Here is a 24,143-nt window from a genome sequence, read left to right on the forward strand (position 1 = left end):
TTTACTTTTCTCCTCACAGTTTAGCATAAAGGGGACGTTTGCCAAGCCTATCTACAGGTCACTTCATGATCACCACAGGATAGGGGTGAGGTCCCCTCACTGTGGTGACTGCCCTGACTAGCTTCCCCCACGCTGGGGCTCTGGTACCTCCTTTTAGGCTGTGGCTCCCACACTCTATGGCTATCCATGCACTACCTCGGAAGTTTCCTTCCCCAAATCAAGTCTGGCCACATCCCCCCTTCTGTTGGTATATTTCCTCCTAGGATGGTAAAGTCCCCAGGCAGAGGACAATGAACATCACAGGCTGTGGCTCAGCCACCCTTACAGTACACGTGACAGGTTTGGGACTTGCTGATCTGGTGGAGGAACCTGCTGGTCTGAAGAGAAATAGGAATCCCAAGCTTCCATCTGAAGTTGCACAAACGACCATCAGCTGGGCTGCATTAATAGAACCAGAACCTGTATAAGAAGGACCCCTCCGGCAGCTGGCTTCAAACTTTCTTCATGGCCAAGCTCTGCAGCATGTGGCTGGAGCAAATGCTCCCTCAAAAGGATCATTTACCAGTTACAGGAAGGATTGTGAAGAAACCAGAACCCTAACATACTTACAGAGCCCACATGCTGGCTGTTGGAAAAAATTCTGACTCAAGTTGTTTAAAACCCACAGTAGATAGGATGAAGACACGGATGGATGACCACCCTAGTCCCCCAGAGCACATTCATTTGTTCCTGTGGCTACTTATTTCAAAGGTTACACTAATCACTGATCGATACTATATAAGCCTCAAGGAAAACATTTTGTTTTAAGGGAAAGAAGGTGACCAATTAAATTAAAAGGAAATCATTTTGCTCTTTTCTGTTTCTGAAAGGAGCCAGACCCCACTCCCCACTGTTAGAAGCCCAAACCCAGTCCTCTCCAGCTCTTCTCAGCTAGAAACCTGTCCTAGCTAGATACTGCGACTAAAGAGCAAGCTCCCAGGCTGTGAGCACCTCTCAGGCTCCATTAGGCCCCAGTTGGGCAGCCATTCTCAGCATCCGTGCTATGTGCACTCCGGGGCTAACGTGGAACAAGAACTACAGGAGCACACACATTCCAAGCAGGAGCAATGCTAAGGTGACAACGATGAGAGCAGATGCTCAACAGCAGCAGGCACCCCGTCTTCACAGTCCTGAGAAAGAGCCAACCTCGGAACGCTCAGCCCCCATTACCTCTTTCTGCTGCCGTTCCAGCTCCTTCATCCGGATCTCTCGAGCCTCAGCGCGGGCTGCACGCTTTGCTGCAAGCCTGGCCTCCGCCTGAAACAGACCCAGAAACCCTATTAGAGAACAAGCCAGGCAACTTCCGGGTACATAGTTAATGACACTGTAGAGAGAAAATCTTGTTTAGAGCTTAACAAGCACACCGTGTGATTCACAGATGCACTGGAGAGGCCGGGATGTCAGGAGTAGGAAGAGGTGTGGCTGTGGGCCCAGGAGCTCCGCCTTTATCGAGTTTCAATAAGCTGGGTGGGGTCCGCCAAAGTCTGAAAACCTTACATGGGAAATCTCAGAAATAACTGATTCCTATGTTTTTACACATGTGCAATGCTGAGCTGCATGATCAAATCCGGCACCATTTTGTTCTGCCTTCCTCAAACGTTGCCTCCGTTTCTCCAGAGTTTCCACATCTATGTACTATCTGCCTGTTAGTTACTGTCAGCACCAGCAACAGCCAGCACCTGCACTGAAGTTGCCTGCTCTCATTTTACTTAGCAATGGCCCCAAAGCATAGGGAGTGATGATTCTGACGGTTTCCATATGCCAAAGATGAGCTTAGAAGTACTTCCCTTTAATAAAGAGGTGAAAGTTCCTGACGCAAAAACAGAAAGGAAAATCATATGCTAAGACGGCCACGTTCTGCAGCATTGGTCTTACTGTTTCACTGTGCCCAGCTTAGAAATAAGGTTACATCATAGGCACATATGTCTAGGAGAAACACAGCCCAGCAGAGTTTGGTATCATCTGCTGTTCTCTGAGGACAGGAGGGCGACCACGGAGCCCTAACTAAATGCCAGGTGAACGCTGTTCTAAGCGCTTTCTTTATATTGTATTGACATACTCCTCAGCAGTATCTGGTGTCAGAGCCAGGGGTTCCTGCGGGGCCTGTCTGACAGCCTCACAGACAGACAGATCTACTCTGTGAGACTCCTGCTCAATCCCTCTTGGCCCACCCTGATGCCCTAAGATGTTCCTCTCCTCTGCAGTGTAAGAAGCTCAGGTTCTTCTAAGGCGACCAAGGGTATGGTAGAAGGCTCTGGATGGTAGATTCCCAGTCATCCGAACACATCTGACTAGGCCAACTAAGGGGTCAGACATGACATTCTGACCCCATTTCATGTCTATAGACTGTGTGAATGTCCTTATCTCATTCAACCCAGCATCGAGAGAAGTACAAGGCAGAATGTTCCAGAATTCAGGTTCTCTGGTATCAAGTCTGCCTTCTTGGCAGGTAAGCTCCCTTGTACAGTCAATAATTCTTCTACCCACAGCTTTGGAGTTTTGCAATGTCTCACTGATCCCTAGGTCACTTTAAAACAGCACTCTCTGGACAGTCCTCAACTCGCTAGTGGGGCTGGCCAGTAAGTAGCAAGAGCTGAAGCATGGCTTTCTCAGAGTCACACTCCCATAGGATATAGGTACTGAGAACTGATCTGTGTACTATCTATCTCCCTGACCGTATGTATGTATGTATGTATGTATGTATGTATGTATACATGCACAAACACACATATAAGATATACACATCAGAAGACAAACTGGCCTTTCCTTCTCTCTTTTTTTGTTGATTCTTTTTTTTTTTTAAAGATTTATTTATTTTATGTGAGTACACTATAGCTGTCTTCAGACACACCAGAGGAGGGCATCAGATCACATTACAGATGGTTGTGAGCCATCATATGGTTGCTGGGAATTGAATTCAGGTCAGGACCTTTGGAAGAACAGTCAGTGCTCTTAACCACTGAGCCATCTCTCCAGCCCTTTTTTACTGATTCTTTTAAAAGACAAGGTCTTGCTATCTCCATAGCCCAGGCCAGCCTGAAATTCACCGTCCTCTTGCCTCAGCCTTCCCACCCCCTGGCATGCTAGGATTTCAGGAGTTCATAACCATGCCCACCCCTGATCTCTTTCGATTCTAATCTAAGTTGAATTCTAATCTAAATTGAGTCACAAGGAATTTCTTTCTGACTTCCAAGGAATTGAGTTTATAGCAGACTTTGTTTGTGTGGGCCCTCTTATCAGTCTAAGCTCAGGTCTTTCAAATCAAAGGGCAATCAACACTGTAAACTGGGGCTGGGGCTGGGGCTGGGGCTGGGGCTGGGGCTGGGGCTGGGGCTGGGGCTGGGGCTGGGGCTGGGCTGGGGCTGGAGCACAGTGGTGGGGTGCTGCCTTGCTCATCATGGCTGTATCAGAACTCTGGTGCCTGGTGTCATTTTAAAGGCTCTACACCAGTTACATGTCCTAAGTGGGTACTCGAGGTCTGTAAGAAGAACCCGGAGATGGAGGAGGGGGGCGGGTATGACGAAAGCTCCTTAGATTCAAGACCTACCCTTGGGTGAGAAGACACATGGTCCTGGGCCTGTTACTTCCTTTCTAAGAAGGCGGAGACTAGGGAAGAGATTTGACAGCTGTATTAGTCCATCAGCTTGGACAAGGAGGAACAGGGAAGGGTTTGTGGAAAAGACCAGAAGGATAAGAGAGGGCAGAGGGAGAGAGAATTTAGTTGTCAGAGTTCTAGAAAGGCCTACAGGTTCTAGGAGGGTCACCAGGACTGTGTTGACTTGTATAGATGTTCTCTATGTAGACATTTGTTTAGGAGTTCCCTTGTGAACATGACAAGGTCACTCCTGTCCCTACATAACATTATATGACAGAGAGAACTGTACAAATTAAGGGTTTTCATCTGCTGATCTTGAGTCAAACAAAAAGAACAAGCCTGGTGGGCTTAGATGAGGCCTCGAAGAGAAGGCAGAGCAAGCCCTTTTCTGGTCTTGAGAGATCTGAATGCCATATAAAAGAGAGGCATGTGAGGAGACCCTAAGGGCTGTGAGTAGCCCTCAGGTGACAGCCAGCAGGAACAGGGACCACTATCCTAGAACCTCCAAGAAAGTGAAGGATCTGGATGCACCAATGAGCTCAGAAGAGGATCCTAAGATCCAAAAGGGGCCCAGCTTGCCTAGCTGTTAATGATGGCCCGTTAGACCCAGAGCACAGCGAGGTAAGGCCCACATTCCTGATCCTAGAGCTAGGAGGTCAGATGAACACTACTCAAAGCTGCAAGTCTCTGGGTATTCATTACATACCAACAGATGCCCTCCATTCTGAGATGACATTTGCCCCTGTTGGCCTCCTCTCAGCTGGGGGTGCTGGGTACCTCATACACATTTCATGCCAGGATGCAGCCCTTCATCCCACTTGGATTAATTCTTGGTGCTTGGCCAAAGTCCCTAAATGGGGTGCACAGGCCACAAGAACCTCCCCCTGGGACACAATTCTCATTGTAGGACACTTTGGCCAACATGCACCCCGTCCTTGAGGGCAGCGATACTAGAAACTAAAACCACCAGTCCTGCCTTGAAGAGTCTAGGCATGGGCTGGCAAAGGAGCCACATGAATGAAGCCTGTTACATGCCAGCTACTTCTGATATCAGGATTTAGAAGATTAGTTTGCAATTCAATACATCTTCGGGTCCTTGTAAACTCCTCCACTTTCGGCACCCACATCTCTTACGGTGCTCACATGACTTGTGGGGAGACAGAGCCTCACACAGTACAGGAAGTGAAGGCAGTCATCTTGTTTCCTGGAACCTGCCCAACCAAATACCAGTAGACAGAGGAGCCAAACACGGACACTGATCCAAACCCTACATGTGACTGGGCATGTCTTCATGAGACAAACCCTACCTACACTCACTGCAGCTCACACTAGCTTTGAAGCCAAAAAGAATCAACCAGGGCTTCAGTGATGCACTTCCTCCTATTCAGACACACTGCCAAGAACAGCAACATGCATACAGGAGCTGGAGGGTGACAGCCATGAATATGGTCCCTCTTGAGTCACCAGGGAAGGCTGGATGTGACCAAGTTGTGAAATGATCTGAAGTACAAAGCAGCCAAGGTCCACTATGTGGCACCCGGCCTCCAGGTCACTCCCTGTGCACAGGGTAAAGCCCTGGGCTGTCCTCAGTGTGCCAACTGTCCAGGTGGTTCTCGGGGTCGGCTGCCTTGGGCAGGTGCTTCAGGGTTGTGGCACAAAGCTTTCCTGGACAGATGCTTTGCCAAAAGACAAAACCATAGCATGAGGTCACAGGCAGGTTTAAAACTCTCCAAGCACAGCCTTCCGCTTGCTGCCGTATCCTGTAGGGGCGGGGGGTAGGGCAATTTCCTGAGGAGCATCAGCAGGGACCCGCTGCCTGTCCTCTAGAGGCCCAGACCACCAGGGCTACACAAGCCCTTGCATGCTGGTGCTTTCCCAATGGCAAGAGGAACCTTGTCATCTGGGAGTACTCACATGCCTTGGGGTATTAGACCTTCCTTTTCAGGATGTAGGAAAGTAGAAAAGGAAGGAGGAGGTGGTATCGAGGAAGGAGCCAAACCCCAAAGCCACGTTCACTGGTTGCTGAAAGGTACATATGGTCCTGTTGGTTGCTCTAGAAACTGTCCAAGTATAAGCCCATCATGGCCCTTCATCTTGGTTCATGGGCAGGGCAGAGGTAGGAGGTGACAGGCCCAGCCTCCTGTGACAAGCCCCAGGCTAGCTAGCTTCTTGGGAACTCCCAAAGCTGCTGGTTCAGAATGTGAGTTTCCTCTCCCCTTCTATGGGCCCGTGGCTTGTACTCCCCTAGCAGCTGTGGGCCCAGGCCTGGGATCCTATAAACAGCTTTTATAGGCTGGGCTTTTAAATCGAGGCACTCCTGGGGTGGGGACATCCAGAAAGGTCCCATAGATCACCAAAGCTGTCTATGACAATTCCACAAAGCTGATCTGACTCCAGACTCCTCTTGACTCCCCATAAACCAGATTCAAATCCAAAGGCACGCCTACCTGGGCGAGACAGACAATCCAAGAACACATCCACCCTGGTGACACACACAGTCCAGGGACACACCCATGATGGATGAGACACACACATTCAAGGACACATGCACCCTGGGTAAGAAAGATGGTAAGGAGAGCCCCAGAGAAGCATAAGTCTAACCCAAGGCCTCAGGTCTTCCATGTACTGTCCCTAATGCCAGCCCTACGGCTTGCTGCAGGTCTCTTGACCAAGTGTCCCATTCACTGGCCATCGGCAGAAATCATTTGCACTGAAATGCCTTTTGTGGGCTATATAACTGGACATGTGACAGTGCCAGGGACAGCCTGACAGAGGCTTCAGAGAACTGTTTGAGAAGTCAGTGGAATGTTTTGACTATCGGTAAAGTATGCACTGTGGGTGTCACTGAGCAATCTTGCTGGCCCACGTAAGTATTCCTGAGGCTCCTGACTGGAGCTCCTCTGGCCATGAAATACTAGACACATGATTCGTGTAGCGTGCTCAGCTAAGGTAGGTCTGTAGGAGGTCCACCCACCCCTCACCTTCAGGGAGTCTTCTAGCATCCAGGCTTTGCTCATGCCAGTCCTGGGCCTTGAGGACTTTCGTAAGACTCACACCTAATAGGAAAACTATGCATGCTAGGCCCTCTCCCCTCTGGACATGGTTCTGACCGACACCAGGGGTCCTATAGTGTCTGTAGAGAAGATGGAAGCATTCACATGCAAGTGTCACAGCTCTGAGGAAGTTCTTGAGAAAGGGCATTGAGACAGTTTTGGTCTCAGGTCACTTCCTCCACCAGACTGAGGAAGCCTTAGGGCCTGCAAAACCAGCTCCCACCCTTCCGTCCATGGGCAAACTCCCTGCACGTGGCCCATGGGCAGCTCAGTCCTGCAACGTACTTGGTGATGGGATGCGACATTCTCCTCTTCAGTTTCAAGAACTCTAGGGGAGCCTGATAGAGAGACCTCTGGGTCGCAGATAGATGAGAGGCCCCAGGGACACCGGCACCTCCTTGATCTGTCTCCTCTGGGAACGATGTCCCACGGGTCTACTTAGATATAAAGATGCCACTAAAGGGAGGAAATGTCCGGGCTAAGGATGCATTCACTGAAACCTCCAGGCTTTAGAGCTGAGTAGAATTGATAGCATTTTCATCTGGGCATAACGCATCATGACATTAACTGTAATCTACAACCATTTCAGAAAACTTCTAGGAATGCAGCGGAAGCCCAAAAGTGACACCCCCCCCCAAGTGCTGTCTGGGTTTAGAAACAGGCAGGAGCCTCCCCGGTGTGCTCTATCCCTGAGAGAAGGAACAAAAGCCTTCCCTGGAGCTTGGAAACCCTGGTGTGCACCCACCCACACCCACATTAGCATGGCTGACAAACCCGTGGTGGTTTCCAGACCCGGGTGGAGGTTGCAGAGTGACAGAATCCCTTTCCTGAGTTGCCTTGGTTACAGGAAGCAGCAGCAGCTACTGACTTTTGTTTCTAAGGAAACCCCCACAGCTTATATTCGGTAGACTCTAAAAACAGTCTGCCATTGAGTGCAGCCAAGTGGGTGCGTGGTGGAACAGGAAAGGGCAGGCATTGGCTGGGCACCTCTGCAACAGCGGCCAAGGTTGGCCTTTTCCATGGACTAGACAGTCCATGTCCCTTGGCTGGCACATGTGTCTCATCCCATTCTTTAAAGAAGTGTTCATCTTTCCAAAACCTATCTCCCCCAGGAGGTCCCCAGGAGCAAGGGAACTTACTCTTTGTTTTTTTTTTTTTGTTTTTTTTGTTTTTCTTTTTTTTTCGAGACAGGGTTTCTCTGTATAGCCCTGGCTGTCCTGGAACTCACTCTGTAGACCAGGCTGGCCTCGAACTCAGAAATCCGCCTGCCTCTGCCTCCCAAGTGCTGGGATTAAAGGCGTGCGCCACCACCACCCGGCGGGAACTTACTCTTTATGGCTGTAACTGTGAGCAAGGACACAAATCACCCTCTATTTTTTGATATAGGGTCTCTCACTGAACCTAGAGCTCACCAGCTTGACCAGACTAGCTGGCCAGCAAGACCAGGGAGACTCCAAACTCAGGTCTTTGTGCTTGAGCTATAAAGCACTTTTACATGGTCCGGAGCACAGCCTTCTGATGGCATTCAGCTACACTGGCACACCTGCCTTCCTGAGACTCCAAGCTCAGGCCTAAAGATCAATGAGGTTCCTCAGCACCCTGGAAAGGACGCAGGGCATAGAGTTAAGGGCCGAAGCACAACTTCCTTTGTAGAATGTCTTTAAAAACACTATCAAAAAGAACTAAGGTGAATTATAGGCTCAAAAATTATCCTTTAATGAAAAATCAGTTACTTCAGCTCCTAGCTAGCCCCATAGGCTCCAAGGAGGACTACACTGCTCTGTGCTTGAGGGACCCAGTAGACAGCCCCAGAGGTGACCAAGGCTGAGTTGAATATTCTCACAGGAGTCGAGTGCCTGGGTGGAGGTGGAGAGGGTGTCTGCAGTCCTGTCCTGGAGTGTGAATTCTATCACAGTTCTGGTACAAAGCTTGGTAACTCAGTTGCAGACATGTTCTCTACTTCAGAAGTAAGAACCAGGCGACATCACTCCTAAGAAAAATGGGTTTCTTGAGGACCAGGATGCTTACCTAACATACATGACATCCTAGGTGATATCTGGCACCAAGCGTGTTGAAGACAATCTCTACCACACTGTCAACAGCAAAGCCATGACTAAGGACTTGCAGGGTTGACTGAAGAGGGCCACTTCCTCTTAATTGAGGTGTTTCCTCCAGGAGAAACCTCATCTAGGCTCTACACCCTTACCTCTGTCTGTCTGTTCCATTCTAGACTGTTCTCTGAAACTCATTCCTAAGGTTTCACCAACTGTTGACATTGTTCTTTCTAAGAATAAGCCTAAAAACTGCAGACCCCAGACACGGAACAGCTTGTAACAACTTCCAGCAGACTACTGTCCACCAAGCAAAAACAGCTGCTGTCTTCGTCAGTCACGTAAGCTGTGTGTGCCTGCGGATCTAGCTGAGTGTTGACATTCCTTAATGGGGAGGGGGTGGAAAGTCATTGGAGATCTCCACCACTCCTCCCAGCCATCCATAGGCAATTCTGTTCCTAATTGCTCATGGCTGTCAGGGTCTCAGAAGGTGCTAGAATATATAGGGGCTATATAGGCTAGAGAAGGTTAATCTGAAGGGACTCCCATCTACGTGGCTTTAGAAAAGCCATCACTCATGCTGAGTAAGGTCTTTCCAGGGCAGCTGCTTTCCAGTCAGCCATATGCCTTCACCCATGATCTCTATACTCAAGCTAAATAAATTCTTTGGTTCCCAAGGTTGAACTTCAGTGACATGAACTTTGATTTATCGATGGGACCTTGGGAGGAGGAGGAACACATTGTTTACATCTCCTTAGGCTGGGAATTCGCACAACACAACCTTTCTTGTATTCGACGGACATTCCTGGAAACAGCTATGGAAGAAGCCTCATTCTAATTCAATGAACTTGTCAACCTGGGCTGGAAGAGGAGAGATGTCACTTGGATCTGCCAGATAAAGGCTCAAATCACAGTGATTTGTGCCTGACAGAGACTTGGAGTGTACCTCAGCATTCACAGGGCCCTGAGTTCAATCCCATAACACAGATTCACAAGTAACATCTAATATGTCAGTATAACTTGAAAAAAAAAAAAGCAAAACACAGGCTCCTACCAAGCTTCCACTTCCACCATTCCCTTAATTAGAAAAATAGAGTCCAGTCAACATCCTCTCTTGTGAAAATTACCAGACACAGAAACGGGTAATAAGCTGGGTGTGGTACCACATGCCTGTAATCCCAGCACTTCGGAGCCAGGAGTGGGAGGATCAGGAAATCTTGTCAGCTACATGAGACCTTGTGTCAAAGTAGGGGTGAGGAGTCACCCACACAGAAGAGAAGGGGAGGGGGCATGGGGGAAGGATTGTATGTGGGAGGGGTCACTGGGAGGGGGCAGTAAGCAGGATGTAAAGTGAATAATTTTTTTTAAAAAGTAAATTAAATGAAAACAAACAAATAAACACAAGGAGTGGGGGTACCCGAGTGATGAAACCCCACAGCTGCTGAGAGAAGCTGATGTCAGTGGTGACAGCAACTGCAGCGGAGGCAACTGGTTACATGTTTGCTCCCTGCCAGGCTAGCCTGAAGTATGCTATATACAGTGGTGCCACAATCAACACTAGTTTCAAGCCAGTTGACCAGGGGTCTGAATGCTCCACCATTTGTCAAGACAGGACAGGATGCAGCAAACCTCCAAACTTTCTGAGTCCCCGTTTGCTCCTTATCAGTAAATTGGGGAGAGCTAACTGTCTACTCTGATGTAGTAAAGGCTGACACCTCACCAGGCTGACTCAGCAGGGGCCTGGTAAATTTAGCTACTTCTGCGACTTATGAAGTGTCTTCTATGACAGCTGCTGATGGAGAGAGAGGCATGAAGGCAGTTCACACCAAGTTCAGCAGTGCAAGAGACACACACTGGCCCTGGGGAGGTTACACAATGGGGGGAAGGTGAACTACACCTCCACCGCGCCCACTCAGCCTTCTTCCTCTAGGAAAAGTCTCAGTAATTCCTGAAGCTGGATACACCTGTGCATTCCTGTGACGGGTAATCATTCTCTGTCTCTCTGTCTCTCTCTTTCTGTCTCCTCCTCCCTCCTTCCCTTCTTCCCTCCTTCCCTCCCTCCCTCCCTCCCTCTCTCCCTCTCTCCTTCCCATCTCTCTCTCTCTCATTCTCTCTCTCTCTCTCTCTCTCTCGCGCACACACACACACACACACACACACACACACACTGCACTGCCACACACATGGATCAGAACTGATGCTGTGGGCCTAATATGGTGGCCTTTATCTGCAATACAATCCCAGCACTCAGGAAATGAGAGACAGGAGGATCACAACTATGAAGAAAGTCAGGCCCACATAGTACGAGCCTGTGTCCTAAAAAGTAAAATAAAATAAAAATGGTGGATCACCAAGATGGCTCCTTGGGTAAAGGTGCTTGTCACAAAAGCCTGGTGGTCTGAGGTTAATCCTGGACCCACACGATAGAGAAAGAAGAGACTAAGTTTACAAAGCTGGCCTCTGGCCTCTGTACATATGCTGTGGCACACATCCCTGTCCCCCTCCAATGAAATAATAAAAAGTACACACACACACACACACACACACACAGAGAGAGAGAGAGAGAGAGAGAGACTGTTTTGTTTATTTGTTTGTTTTCCTGAGACAGGGTTTCTCTGCATAGCCCTGGCTGTCCTGGAACTCGATCTGCAGACCAGGCTGGCCTCGAACTCACAGAGAGCTAGCTGCTTCTGCCCTTCAAGTGCTGGGATTAAAGTTATGATCCACCACCACTCAGACAAAAAGTCATAGAGGACTAGAGTTTGGATCCAGTCCCCACATTAGGCTGGGAGAGTGAGGAGACCCTCACAGCCACCTGTAACTACAGCTCCAAGAGGCCTGGTGTCTTCTGGCATCCTGCACTCACAGGCACAATACATATACACACAGATGCATATACGCATACTTAAGTAAAAATGCTTTAAAAATTCTCTTAAAAACCAATAAAAAAACACACTGCTACTTTGAAAAAAAAAATCTTGGCTGGGTAGTGGTGGCGCACGCTTTTAATTCCAGCACTTGGGAGGCAGAGGAAGGCGGATTTCTGAGTTCAAGGCCAGCCTGGTCTACAGAGTGAGTTCTAGGACAGCCAGGGCTATACAGAGAAACTCTGTCTCGAAAAACCAAACACCAAACCAAACCAAACAAACAAAAAGCTGAAAAGACAAGTAAGGCTCCATTAAAAGTAAACTCTCCTCCCATGACTTAAGGTAAATTGCTTCTTTTATGGTTTTTCCGACACAAGGTTTTCCCATGTAGCCTTGGTTATCCTGGAACTCAACTCTGTAGACTAGGCTGACCTTGAACTCACAGAGATCTACCTGCATCTGCCTCCTGAGTTCAGGGATCAAAGTCATGTACCACCACTGGCCCAGATGACTTACTTCTTTATTATAAAGTGACCATACTTTAGATTTAAGGGAAATAAACCAGGCGAGCTTAATTGTTGTCTCTGCCTTTATTAGCTGTTCTGGAATTTGCCCCTGGGGCAAGTGACTCTGGCAGGGGTCAGCAATCACCTGGCAGTTCTTCTTGGGTGTAGTCACACTAATGTTGGATTTAATCTGAGAGATAGAAGTAAATCCATTTAACTATATAGCTACTATCTCAGTAAGTCCAGTAAGTCCATCCTATAAAAAGTGAGCTAACTTCTTTAAAACACAAGCAGGAACTGCTGGCCTCCGGTAAAAGCCGTCAGGTAAATGCCCTCCGTTTCCCACAGCTGCATGGAAAGGGCTCTGAGCTCTACGGTTAATCCTTTAAATTGAGTGGAATTTTGGGAATTCTGGCATCTGAGTAACGGGTCACAAAAGGCTCCAGTGCTGACTCACTGAGCCTGATTTTTCTGGGATAAGTCGTTCCTCTCTGAGCATTACCTTTTGAGGAGCAAACGTGGTGTGAAGGCCTGGCTCCCTTGGTTCTGCTTCAGAGTAAGTATCTCTCTCTAAGCAGGTTCAACGCCAATCAGCTGTGCTGAGAAATGGCCACCAGAAATAACTCAGTTTCCTGCTCTCACCAGGGTGAACTGAACCTCGAGTTTCATGCCGTTTACAAAGGAAGCTTCCGCTATGTGATGGCTGTCAGACTGAACAGAAACTAACCTAGAGAAAAAGGGAAATTCAGTCTCCATTGTCACCAAAGGATGATATTATGCGTAAAGACACTCGTTTCTATCTTAGCTCAAGGCCTTTACTGCTGCAGTTCCTGGTCTCCTGGACTGAGAGGCTTGGGCTCAGGAGCTGATATTGGAATAGCCTGGTAGCTGTGACCTCTGGACTGGGATAAGTCCAGCTCCCAGCACTAACGGGGAGCTGACCTGTGCCCTGGCCAGTAGTGCTATGGGAGCAGGTGACTGATCTCAGGGCCTTCAGATCTCTATGCTTCTCAAGGCAGGAAGTGCATGAATTCAGCCTCAAGTACAAGTGTCTCTAAGTCATCCTCCATCTGCCCGCAGTGGTGGCTGAGAGGTGCCTTAGAACCTAAAATGACAAGATAGGAAGCAGCGGTGGCAGGAAGCAAAGGCTTGATAAAGGAAGAATCGGAGATGCTGCCATCACCAAGGCCAACGAGGCAGCCGAAACCAACAGAGCTGACGATCTGGGGCTGGGGAGGTCTGGGTAGAGCCTTGTTTGACGTATGAGCCAGAGGTAGAAAGACAGACAGACACACAGAGAGACAGGGAGAAATAGAGGCATGAGCACACACAGACACACACACATACATAGAGAGACAGAGACACAGACAGACAGACAGAGTGAATGAGAGAAACAGAGATAAAAAGACAGAGAGAGACAAACAGAGTGGGGGGGAGGAAGGGCGGGGGGAGTGGGAGCAGGAGTGCAAACATGCTTGGGACAAGCACACAGTAATAGGTCAGGCTAGAAAAATGAGGCAAATGGCCTCAGACCTACAACTCAAAAGGAAAGAACATACTATTTTTATCTTAACTATGTGGAGAAACAACACATTTAAAATGTCGGTCCATACTCCAGGTTCCAGGACCTGCAGATTGTGTAGGGATACAGGATCCTGTGAGTAGGGCACAATGTCACCTACGAAGTTCATGTCTGAGAGCCCTGTGACTGAGTTCTAGTGAGTTCATGCTTTGTGTAGGGCTACATTCACAGTCTGCCTGCATTCAGCCATGTGTATACATGACCAACAGGGCTAACTTCTGCCTCTCTATCTGCATCCTTGCCCTGGTATGGACTGGTTGGCCCCTTTCAGGGTAAGAGCTCATCAGTGTGTAGAAAGAGACCAGAGATGTCACAACCTGAGTGAGTGACTCAAAGAAGTTACAGAAGTTGAAGAAATGCCACTTTGGGGGCTGGAGACACTGCTTAGTGGTGAAAAGCACTGGCCGCCTTTCCCAAGGACTGGGATTCAATTCCCAGCACCTATATGGCATGCCATAGCAGTCTATAACTTCAGGAGATCTGAAGCCTTCTTCTGGTCTTTACTATGATCAGGAAGGCAAGAAGGGCACAGACATCCATGCAGTGAAACACCCATATGTGTAAGATTAAACAAACAAATAAACTGAATGCCAGTTTCCTCTGTGGATGCAGAGCCTCTCAGACTCAGCAGTCCTGCTTAGAATCCCCTCAACTCTGCTGTCTCCCCTTCTTTTTTCTTTGTGATGCTGAGGCCTCGAACACAGTGTTAGGTAAACGCTCCACCTCTGAACTTCTGAATTACATTCTCAGCTCCTAGAGTTTCCTATATGATTGTTTAGAAACAGGGTCTTGCTAGATAGCCCAGGCCGGCCTAGAACTGGAGTTCCTTCAGACAAGCCTGAGGGCCGGGGTTGCAGGTGTCCAGGCCTGCACCATCACACTCTGCTCTAATCTTGCCCTTGTCTTAGCTCTAGACTGAGGAGATCATGTTGCCTGTCTGTCTCTTCTTACCCACGAGGTCCTCTCACAACTCTTCAACCCGGCCCTTGTCCACTGGAGACCCTCGTGCTCCTACAAGTCAGGGATACTTACTGCAGAATACAAAAGCCATTCTGTAACCATCCGTGCTGGTCTCCAGTAACATGCTCAACCCAGGGTCCATGGCAGCTGGGTGGCCCCCTTCTAACACACCAGCCATTGTCATGCCCTGTACACTTCCTGCCCAACAGGCCGTTAGCCTCATAAACAGGGGCTACACTTTCTTTTTCTGTGTTCCTTTAACAAACTTATGTTTACTTACTTTGTAAACCTCTTGAAGATTCATAATTTTCTTTTAGAACTTTCTGGACTAAATGCGTTCAAGAATCCATCATTGTTAGATTTTAGACCATCTTTTTGTTAAGTATGGGGCCTCCATCAAATGCACAGAGAGGGCTACAGAGCAGTGTATGAAGGTTATATTACATTAAGAGACAGAAGGAAAGACTAAAAATAACCTCATCTGGGGCAGGGCAGGACTCATTGCTAGATGAACTCGGCAGTAGCCTTACATGTAAATATCCACGCACTCTTCAGCGCTCTGTGCTTCCTGGATTCTGGAAGTGGACACAAGGGATGACTGGGATTGATTAGTCCAATGAGAACTAGGCTGAACATTGCTCTCAGCTTCTTACTGCTGGGGCTACAGCATCTTGCCTGGGTCCCAGGCAGGCTCCAAATGCTGAGTAGGGGGACCTGTGGCTGATATCTTGGAGTTGGAAGCAGATTCCTACCTCTTGGGTCCTTCCTTGCCTTCTTTTACATTTGTTCTCAGGGTTTGGTGTTTATCCTTCCTTGGCCCAGGACACAGGCACTTGGTTTCTGTATGCTAGAACCAGCCCAGAGCTGGCTTCCTCCTCCTGCTTGCCTTCTATGGTCTGCCTGGGCCTCTGTTCTGAGCACCAGTGTGTTTTCCCTCCTCCCTGATCCTCCCTTAAGAGGGTTCCAAAGTGGCCCTGCAGGTTCCCTCCCTAGGCCTACAGGTTACAGACTAGCTCCAAAAGCATGATTTACTGCCAAAGTTCAAGTAGAGACATAGAATAAACACATTAAAACAGACAGAGGAAAAAAAAAAGCTCAATTCTCAGTAAGGAACTGACATTTTACACGTCTGTCATTGGGATAAAAGTTTACTTAACCTTCCGAGCGCTTGGAGGAAGCTCCCCCAGTCAAAGCAGTCTCACCTTGACTAGTCCACAAAAGCCAACTACAGAATTAACTCCTACCTGAAGAATGAGTGACCAAGGCTCAGATTTTTATCAAGGTCTCACAAAAACCTGATAAAACAGGAACCTTGGGTCTCCCTCTCTCTCTGGTACTAACTCCATACACAGTTTCAAAGAGTACAGTTTATTTTTAAATATTCCCATTCATAAACAACCACAGCAAGGGACAAGGGAGAAGCTGTAGGCCTGTAAGCTCAACCCTGGAAAGGTTGAGACATGAGGATCCGGAGATCGAGGCTAGTTTGGGCTATGGATCCTGTCTGAACTCCCAGCCCCCAAACCACAACCATAAACTTACACAGGGTGTAACAACCAAAAAATTCCCCAACTCCCGGATGCCCAATTTTAAATCATAGTCTTCATCCATTGTCCCTACACAAGTTCGGGAAGTGGAACACGTGTAGCACCTTGCCCAGACACAAGTGGCTCCTGGCACCCGCCAAAGTGGATTTGGGGCCCTAGATCCTTGAGGGAAGTGTTTCTAAGGTCAAGAGCCTGTGAACCCTCCAAGTCACTCAAGGCAAGGTGGTGCCACTGGATAAGGACCCAGTTCCCAGGTGCTGTACTCTGTAAAACACCAAACCAACAGTTCCCTGTGAAACTCTACACCACCCTCAGATCTCAGACCTCAGTTGGGTTCTAGCCAGAGCTAGCCAGCTGGGCAGAGCCTGCCTAGAGACCATCTCCAGGGGCGGAGGGAGAGACCACTCTCCTTTTCGTCCTTGAGAGGAACATTGGGGCGTAAAATGTACTTTTCAGAGCGCCACCTACGGACACTTTACACTCAGCCAACCACCTGATGGTAGGCAGGAGCTGCCCTATATCAGGATTTTCGAGTGGCCCAAGCCCAAGTCTCTGCTCCAGTAGCACCGCTGCAGCAGAAGCGGCCGCTACCCCTTGACCTTAGAGCTGTTGGGGGATACTCAGGTGGCGGCTGCTGGCAGGCACAGGTCTGAACTGTGTCTCCCTCTTACCAGTCTTTGCGCTTCTGGACTCAGACAGTCGATTTCCTTGTTTTGCGTGCCCTCTGGGCTGGTCATGTTGCCGAAGTGAAGACCAACTTCCTACCCAAGAGTTCGCGCCGAAGACCCGCTCCCTCGTCCACAGGCAGAGGGCTCTCAGTGAGGCCACATTCTGGGATCCAGGAAAGCAGTTCAGGCAGAAGCGGAACTCGCAACGATCCCCTGGGCGCACACGAAGCTCGGACGCCCAACTCTGAGGTTCCCTAGCTGGGGTGCGGCCGGCGGGGCGGGGCACAGGTGGCTCCCGGCCGGGGGGCGGGGGTGGCAAGAGAGGAGCTGGGGGTATACTCCGCCCCAGCCCCGCCCAGCCTCGCCCCCACGCCCCACCCACCCAGTGCCCGCCTCTCCTTCCTTCCCAGCCCCTTTCCCGCGCTCTTTCCAGGGGGTTGTAACCCTTCCTCTCTGGTTCCACCCAGCTGAGGTCCATCTGCCTCCGACTTTCCTTCCTCGCGGCCACATCCTGCCCCTTTAGTCTCCTGCTTCACCCACGACGGCACTCTCAGCCCAAGCACTCCTTCCATGAGGTCCACTCGAGTCCGCCTACCCGGGACCCCAGGTCCTCCTCCATAGCCCCACCCATGCTCCTCCCCTTGCACCGCCTTAGAAGCTCGGGACCCGCCTCCCTCCCCTCCAAACCGCTCCTGGCCAGCGGGCTGCAGTGCCATCAATCACCACACAGTCCCTGCGGCAGACACCGGAAAAGACGGAGGGAAAGACCCTGGGGACGCCACCCGTGACCACGCCCTAGCCGTCGTCCGGTTGAGTCAGCGCGGGAGACCAGCCCAGGCCTCGGGAGGCGCGCCTTCGGTTAGGACACGCGTGGCTTGAGCTGGAACCACACCGCATGAGCCTCTGCCAGAGCGCAGCTGCGCCCGCCACTACGGTCTTCCAGGCGGGCGCGGCTTTGGGGACCACAAAGCTACCACCCATGACCACGCTGGACAAGAGCGAGCATCAAGCCCAGGTGACGGCCGCGATAGGGAGCAGGGAGGAACTAGTCTCCACGCTAGACAGTGACCCGACTCGCAGCACATGCCTTCCATCTCCACTGAACAGGAGCACCCCTGATTTAAAATTAAAGCCAAACGGGCAAGCAACCAGAAGGTTCCAGTATTGTGCGCTACGGACAGAGACACCCCAAAGGAGGGGCATGAATTTCACCCTTAGCCAATCTGAGCCGCATTTTTCCACATGGCTGGTGCAACAGACCTGGGTGACCTGTTTTCTCCGCCCTAGAAGAACCTTCTTCGGGCTCAAAAAGGAAAAGCAGCATAGTCCCCTGACTTGTTTCTCTGTTCTGGCGACTCCAGAAAGATTATGGAGCCTGGCTGACATGCTCTTTGGTAACAACGCACATGTGTGCGCTGACCTATGCATACGTGGAGCAGCATTCTGGCCTCTGGGGTAATGCTTCGAAGGACTGGGTTGGCCAGATGGTAGACACAGAGAAAATGAGTTCTGAGGGGCAGGAGGACCTGGCCCAAAGGGATGAAGGGGGCGTGGTTTTGGGGGTGGGGCAGGCTGAAAGAGACTAGGTACCAAGCTCTGATGAAGTGTTTCAGATGAGGAAAACTTCCCGGGAAGGAGAGCACTGGCTTCCAGCAGCTGGTTTCAGCTTCACAGTTTACAAACAAAGCTCAGTCAATTAGAGAGAATAGTATTGGATAACACTGTAACGGCAAGGTCTGTGGCATTTCTGTGGGGTACAAGTAGTTCTACTAGGACTAACTTTACAGGTGAGAGTGAAGTCCAATTAATAACAGCCTGAGAGAGTCCTGGTTACTGTATTCTGACCTAGATAGGGAGAGTCTAAGCCTCTGGCCATGTGGAACCCTGGGACTTCCACACCACTGCAACCCAGGGGCGGGCTTAGTTGGCTCTGCATGTCCCCAGACAATGCCTGAAGAGACTTGTTGCTAATATAGAGAGAGCATTTCCCCAGACCCGAGATATCCTTTGGCTTCTAGCAAGCTCATAAACAAGCTCTCTGTCTGTGCCTGGTGTCTAGGAAAGAAAATCACAGTATACTGTCCTAGCTGCCCTTCGAATTTTCCAGCAGGAACCCCTGTCCATTCATTGCTGCCTCCTCTTGCACAGCAAGAAGGAAGCTGGGCCATAAGTTGAAACGGTTGAGAACTGGAACTGGGCTGAGCCAGAGAGGTGAGACAGAGAAGAGGAAAATTCCACCCCCACCCCCCCCCAAAAAAAAGCTGTGGGAGGGAGCAGGACAGTGAGATTCCTAGGCTCAAGAGTTGGGGTACACCACCAGCCATAGAATAGCAATAAACACAGAGGACTCGTGATCCTGCAGAATGCCAGCATGCTATGGCAGCTGGCACTCTAACAGCCTGCTCTTCAGGTGCCACATTTTGACTCAGGTGAACCAAGCCTGTCCTGATGGTGACTGTCGTGGGCAGTTCACACCTCCAGAAATCTGGAAATCCATGTTTCACATCTACCCTTGTCGTCTAAATGCTAGGGCCTATCATGGTTACACTTGCATGTAATCCTTTTGGGTGGTGGAGGCAGGAGAATTGAGAGTTGAAAGCCATCTTTGGCTTTTATACCAAGTTTGAAGCTATCCTTGGTTACCAAAAACAAAACAAAACAAAACAAAACAAAACAAACAAACAAAAAACCAAACTATCCAATACTAGGGAGGCAGAGGCAGAAGGCAGATCTCTTGAGTTCTAGGCCAGCCTGGTCTATATAGCACGTTCCAAGACAGCCAGGTCTCTAGAGTTTGACCCTGTCTCAAAACAAAATAAAAAGTAAATAAATCAGCCTATGATCTGACAAAGGACAGAGGCCCCAAACTACCTTCCATTAATTTTGATGTCAATCCTGCTCTGATGCCCCTCTTTGACACGCCCCTAGCCTCTCTACCCTTTTTAATGTTTTGCAAGGTGCAGCGAGGTTGATGAATGTGAAGGGAATCTATAAACTTCTGGAATGTGAGAAGGTCTGAAAAGTGACACCCGGTAGAAAGGGATACGCACGCACGCACGCACGCACGGGAGTCTTGGCAGAGCAATAGAAAAGCTTTTGCTTGGAAAACCTCAAGCCACCTAAACACATGAATACATCAGACAAGAGGCAACACCTTTGAAAGTGCAAGGGGAGCCTCATCCACTGGACTGACGACTTGATGGTATCAAAGGTCTTTTTCTTTTCTCTGTTCAGGAGGTCTCATGTAGCCAACGCTGTCCCCAAACTCTGGATTCTCCTGTTTCGATCTCTAGACAACTGGGATTCTAAGAGTGTGTCTCCATGCCCTGGGTCTTTATATAAAAAGCTGTGAGATCTACGACGCTGCTTAGTCAGCTCCTTTTGGTAAACATGACCAGTAGGCAGCCATTTCTAATAAGTTGGCTTTGCATTTGGAGCCTCTTCCATATGGCCAGGCACTGACTGACCTTTGAGTTCACAGACTTGTCTCTTTTTGTGAGCACACAGTAAGCTTTAGGAAAGATCTGTCCCTACCATGCTTATTGTGTACGTGTGTGTGTGTGTGTGTGTGTGTGTGTGTGTGTTGTGTAACTGTGTTGTGGATGTGTGTGTATTGTGTATGTATGTGTTGTGTTTGCATGTGTGGTGTGTGTGTATGTGGTATGTATGTGATGTGTATGTATGTGGTATGTATGTGTTGTGTATATGTGTGTGTGTTGTGTGTATGTGGTGTGTGTGTATGTGGTATGTAGGTGATGTATATGTATGTGGTATGTATGTGTTGTGTGTGTGGTAGCTGTATGTGGGATATGTATGCGTGGTGTGTATGTAGTGTGTACATATGAGTGTATTGTGTGGGGTGTGTATGTAGTATCTGTGTGTTGTTTGTGATACGTATGTGTACTTTATGTGGGGGGGGGTTGGTATGCATCTTTGTGTATGGTGTGGGTGTGTCCTCTGTGGTCTCTTAGAGAAAAATAACTGTCTGGAGTCTTAACATCAGTTCTCAGGTGCACAACAAGATCATGCCCAGGAGCCTAATTTTAAAGGAACTCCTGAGCACGGAACAAACAATAAATACAATGGCCTGCATTGTTGGAGGACCATAAGGATCACAGCTAACCAGCTCAGCCACAGAGTGAGCCAGACTGGAGCCCCACCCAAGCCTGGTTTACTTTGTCTCCCTGGCATCTGTTGCTAGACTCACTAGATTTGCCTTACTCTGTGGTTTGGGCTGCAGGGTGACCACAGAAAGACGCAGAGGCAAGGCACAGTGGTTCTCAGCTCCCATTAATCAGGTAACCAATATGAAATAATTTCTCACAATCTTGGTGTTTGTTTTTCTGCAGACATGAATCACCAGCCCTGTCGACAATGGGCAATAGAGTAAACCTCTCTAATGGCTTGCATACACAATGGGCCCACATGTATGTTCTTACTTAGTTTGGATCCTTAGACAATTCCCTTAAAGCCATAGCTGGGATTATATGTTATGATAACTGTGGTTTAGGCCAACACCCAGGCTTTGTGTGGTACCCTCTGTTTGTAAAACACCTGACATACACACTGAGGTTTACAAGTGTTGCAGGATACTGGATCACACTGTGAACCCCGAGACTGTTATTTACTGAAAATACCTGTTTCTAACCCTTAGCACACACCTCTAATCCCTTTGGCTGGAATACAGACATCCCCTTAGTATTCTCCTTTACTCTCAAACAATGGTAAAATTAGTTTGGAGAAGTAAGCACCATGTTTGAAAGTGATGTCTAATTGAGTGATCTGACAGAATAGGATATGACCAACTCTCTCAAGAAGAGAGAGGAAAGAGAAGTTACTTAACAGGCAGTGCAGAGAGAGAGAGGAGGCAGTTTTACCAGGAGAGTTGTACAGAGACAGGCTGAAGAGAGAACAAGCTAGACACAGGTGAAGACAGAATGAGCCAGAGAATGAGAAGGAGCCAGAAGATTAGAACAGATTGTTAAAGTTAGTCTGAGACCAAGCAGAGGAAAAAGTCAAAGACTGAAAGAGAAGCCAGATTGAATCAGTCAGTTTGGAGTGGGGTTTGAGCCACAACAGCTGAGTTGAACCAGCCAGCCAGAGCTCAGAAAGAACAAGAAAGGGTGAGCTTATTCAGCAGCAAGTCTCAGAGGCTGCAAACATTCAAGGGCTAGATTAGATTGTAGGGAGGCTAGAAGCTTCCAGGACCAGGTCTAGGTTAGCAGAATGAGGAGTAAGCCTTCAAGACAACAATTGCTTCAGGAGAAATAAAAGTTACTTTTATATACAAGGGGCTTGACTGGTCCAGAGACAGGTTGGAGGAGAGGAACCAGGTTTCAAATCCAGATTGCCACTGTAAGTCCTGAACATCTTATCATGGCACAAGCCCAGCATGCTGTATGACACAGAGGTGCCCCCTGCCAGACACTTACAGGTCCTCACTTGGGAGCCGGCACTCATCAGACTCAGTGAGCCCTTGGCTGTCTTCCTGGGTTTAACTTGGACTAGTAAAACTGTAGGAAGCACAGCTTAGAAAAAGCACTGGAGAAACCATGACTGTCAATCACACAGGCCTATATCTTTCATCGCAAGGAAATGAATGACACCTAGTCACTTGGAAAAGTACTGCATCAACTTGGTGATTCTCAGTCTCCACCTGAATCCCCCCCCAACATCCTGAGCATCATTAGGCCTGAATCCTGCAGTGAATAGAACCCATCCCTATGAAAGAGACCCCATGTAATTTGTATCCTCAGCCAATAAATCTATCCCTATGCTTATCACAGATCCTTCCTCCAGATTTGAGCTCTGTTTATCAGCCAATGGAATTCATTCTTATCGTAAAGGTCACAGGTCACAAGTCCTACTATGCTTACATCTGTAAGAAACGTAAACTGCAAGGTCAGTGTCCGGAAGGCTATGTATGACCCAGTGCCTGCAAAGATGGTCCTGGGCTGAGTTTCATTCTTTACCTCTCACAATTGTCCCCTACCAGGGGATTCACCCCTACCAGACATAGGCTTGTGGGGGGGAGGGTCCCTGACATAACACCACTACTCATCTAAAGCTGTTGACATGGCAGTGGACATACTATGGTCAAGAGTGGAAGTTAAATCTCCCATGAATAGTAGCGCCATTACCAGTAGTAGCATTGAACAGGAGAATAAGCTCCTTCCATGTGTTGTCTGAAATGAATGGTACCCCAAGCCAGCACCCTGCTCAGGCTAAAGTACACTTAGACTATGAGCCATGCTCCTGGCCATCTCCAGTGGACAGATGATTCCAGAACTGAAGAGCTAGAGAACACAGCAAACTGGTTGCTAGTGTGCCAACCAGCTCCTGGGCTGGGCTTCATGCAAGCTCATGCTGCCCTGGGCCTCAGTGTTAATTTAGCCCCTCCCCCAACCAGGCTACAGTGGGTTCCTCAGTAATGGTTTCATCTTTTCATTGTTTGGAACATGTTAGGTCTCAAACCTGGATAAATGGCTAAGATGCCTATTTAACGTATCAAAGGGGATCCGGCTACCAGGTTCTCCCAGCATCCCTCAGTCTCTCTCTGTTACAGGGTATGCTGGCATACCCTGCCCTACCCTAAACTTCCCCAGCCCAGGGACTAGGCTGCCCTCCCTGCATCTACCCTTCCCTGTATGATCCAGTCATGTTGGTTACCCAGCCCTTTTTGTCTGCTGTTTACTCTCCTGGTCTCCAGCCTCTCCCTTCCCCTCCCTCCCTCTCCTCACATGGTCTGCCTCAAGGTTCTGTTCACTCTGGGCTTTCCCAGATGTCTCTGCCTCTGGCTATACTTTCCCTTGTATCTATAACAAAAATCTTCTCTGGACTCTGGGAGTGGTCACGTCCCCCTCCCTTTCATTCCTTCTTTCATTCATTGGCTGCAGAAACCTGAGTTTGAGACCCAACAGGTGATAGGTGACCCTCATAGATGATAGGTGGGTAGACAGAAGGACAGAAGGACAGACAAACAGAGGGATGTTTTCCTAATAAAAGGGAGGTTTTCTCATAGGTTATTGTGAACTCTTAGATTTTCCCTTTTTCTTCAGACATGATATCACTCTGTAGCCTAGGGGACTGGCCTGCACTATATGGCTTGTGCTGGCTTTGAACTTGTGGAAGTCATCTTGCCTTAGGCACCCCAGAGCCAGGATTACATGTGAGTCACCATGTCCACCCAGTTCCTTGATGTTTAAGTATTTTGTTTTGTTGTTGTTCTCTCTCTCTCTCTCTCTCTCTCTCTCTCTCTCTCTCTCTCTCTCTCTC

The 24,143-nt window shown here is 48.9% G+C and overlaps 1 protein-coding gene across 5 annotated transcripts in view; it reads right to left on the reverse strand.

Moving 5' to 3' along the window:
• Positions 1 to 24,143, reverse strand: part of Lrrfip1 (LRR binding FLII interacting protein 1) — a 129,086-nt gene that overhangs the window by 59,502 nt on the left and 45,441 nt on the right. Inside the window, exons 1-2 of one of the 5 annotated variants that reach the window (XM_028755435.1) lie at positions 16,872 to 17,126; positions 1,210 to 1,296 (exon numbers count right to left, since the gene is read on the reverse strand). In XM_028755435.1, coding sequence (XP_028611268.1) covers positions 1,210 to 1,296; positions 16,872 to 16,937 — 153 coding nt within the window. In that variant the 5' untranslated portion in view covers positions 16,938 to 17,126. Of the gene's footprint in view, positions 1 to 1,209; positions 1,297 to 16,871; positions 17,127 to 24,143 lie in introns of those variants that run through there. The other 4 variants (XM_028755437.1, XM_028755433.1, XM_028755434.1 and 1 more) reach the window with 4 other exon arrangements.

Source organism: Grammomys surdaster, unplaced genomic scaffold, assembly GCF_004785775.1.
Source record: "Grammomys surdaster isolate TR1022 unplaced genomic scaffold, NIH_TR_1.0 126059, whole genome shotgun sequence".
Taxonomy (NCBI): Eukaryota; Metazoa; Chordata; class Mammalia; order Rodentia; family Muridae; genus Grammomys; species Grammomys surdaster.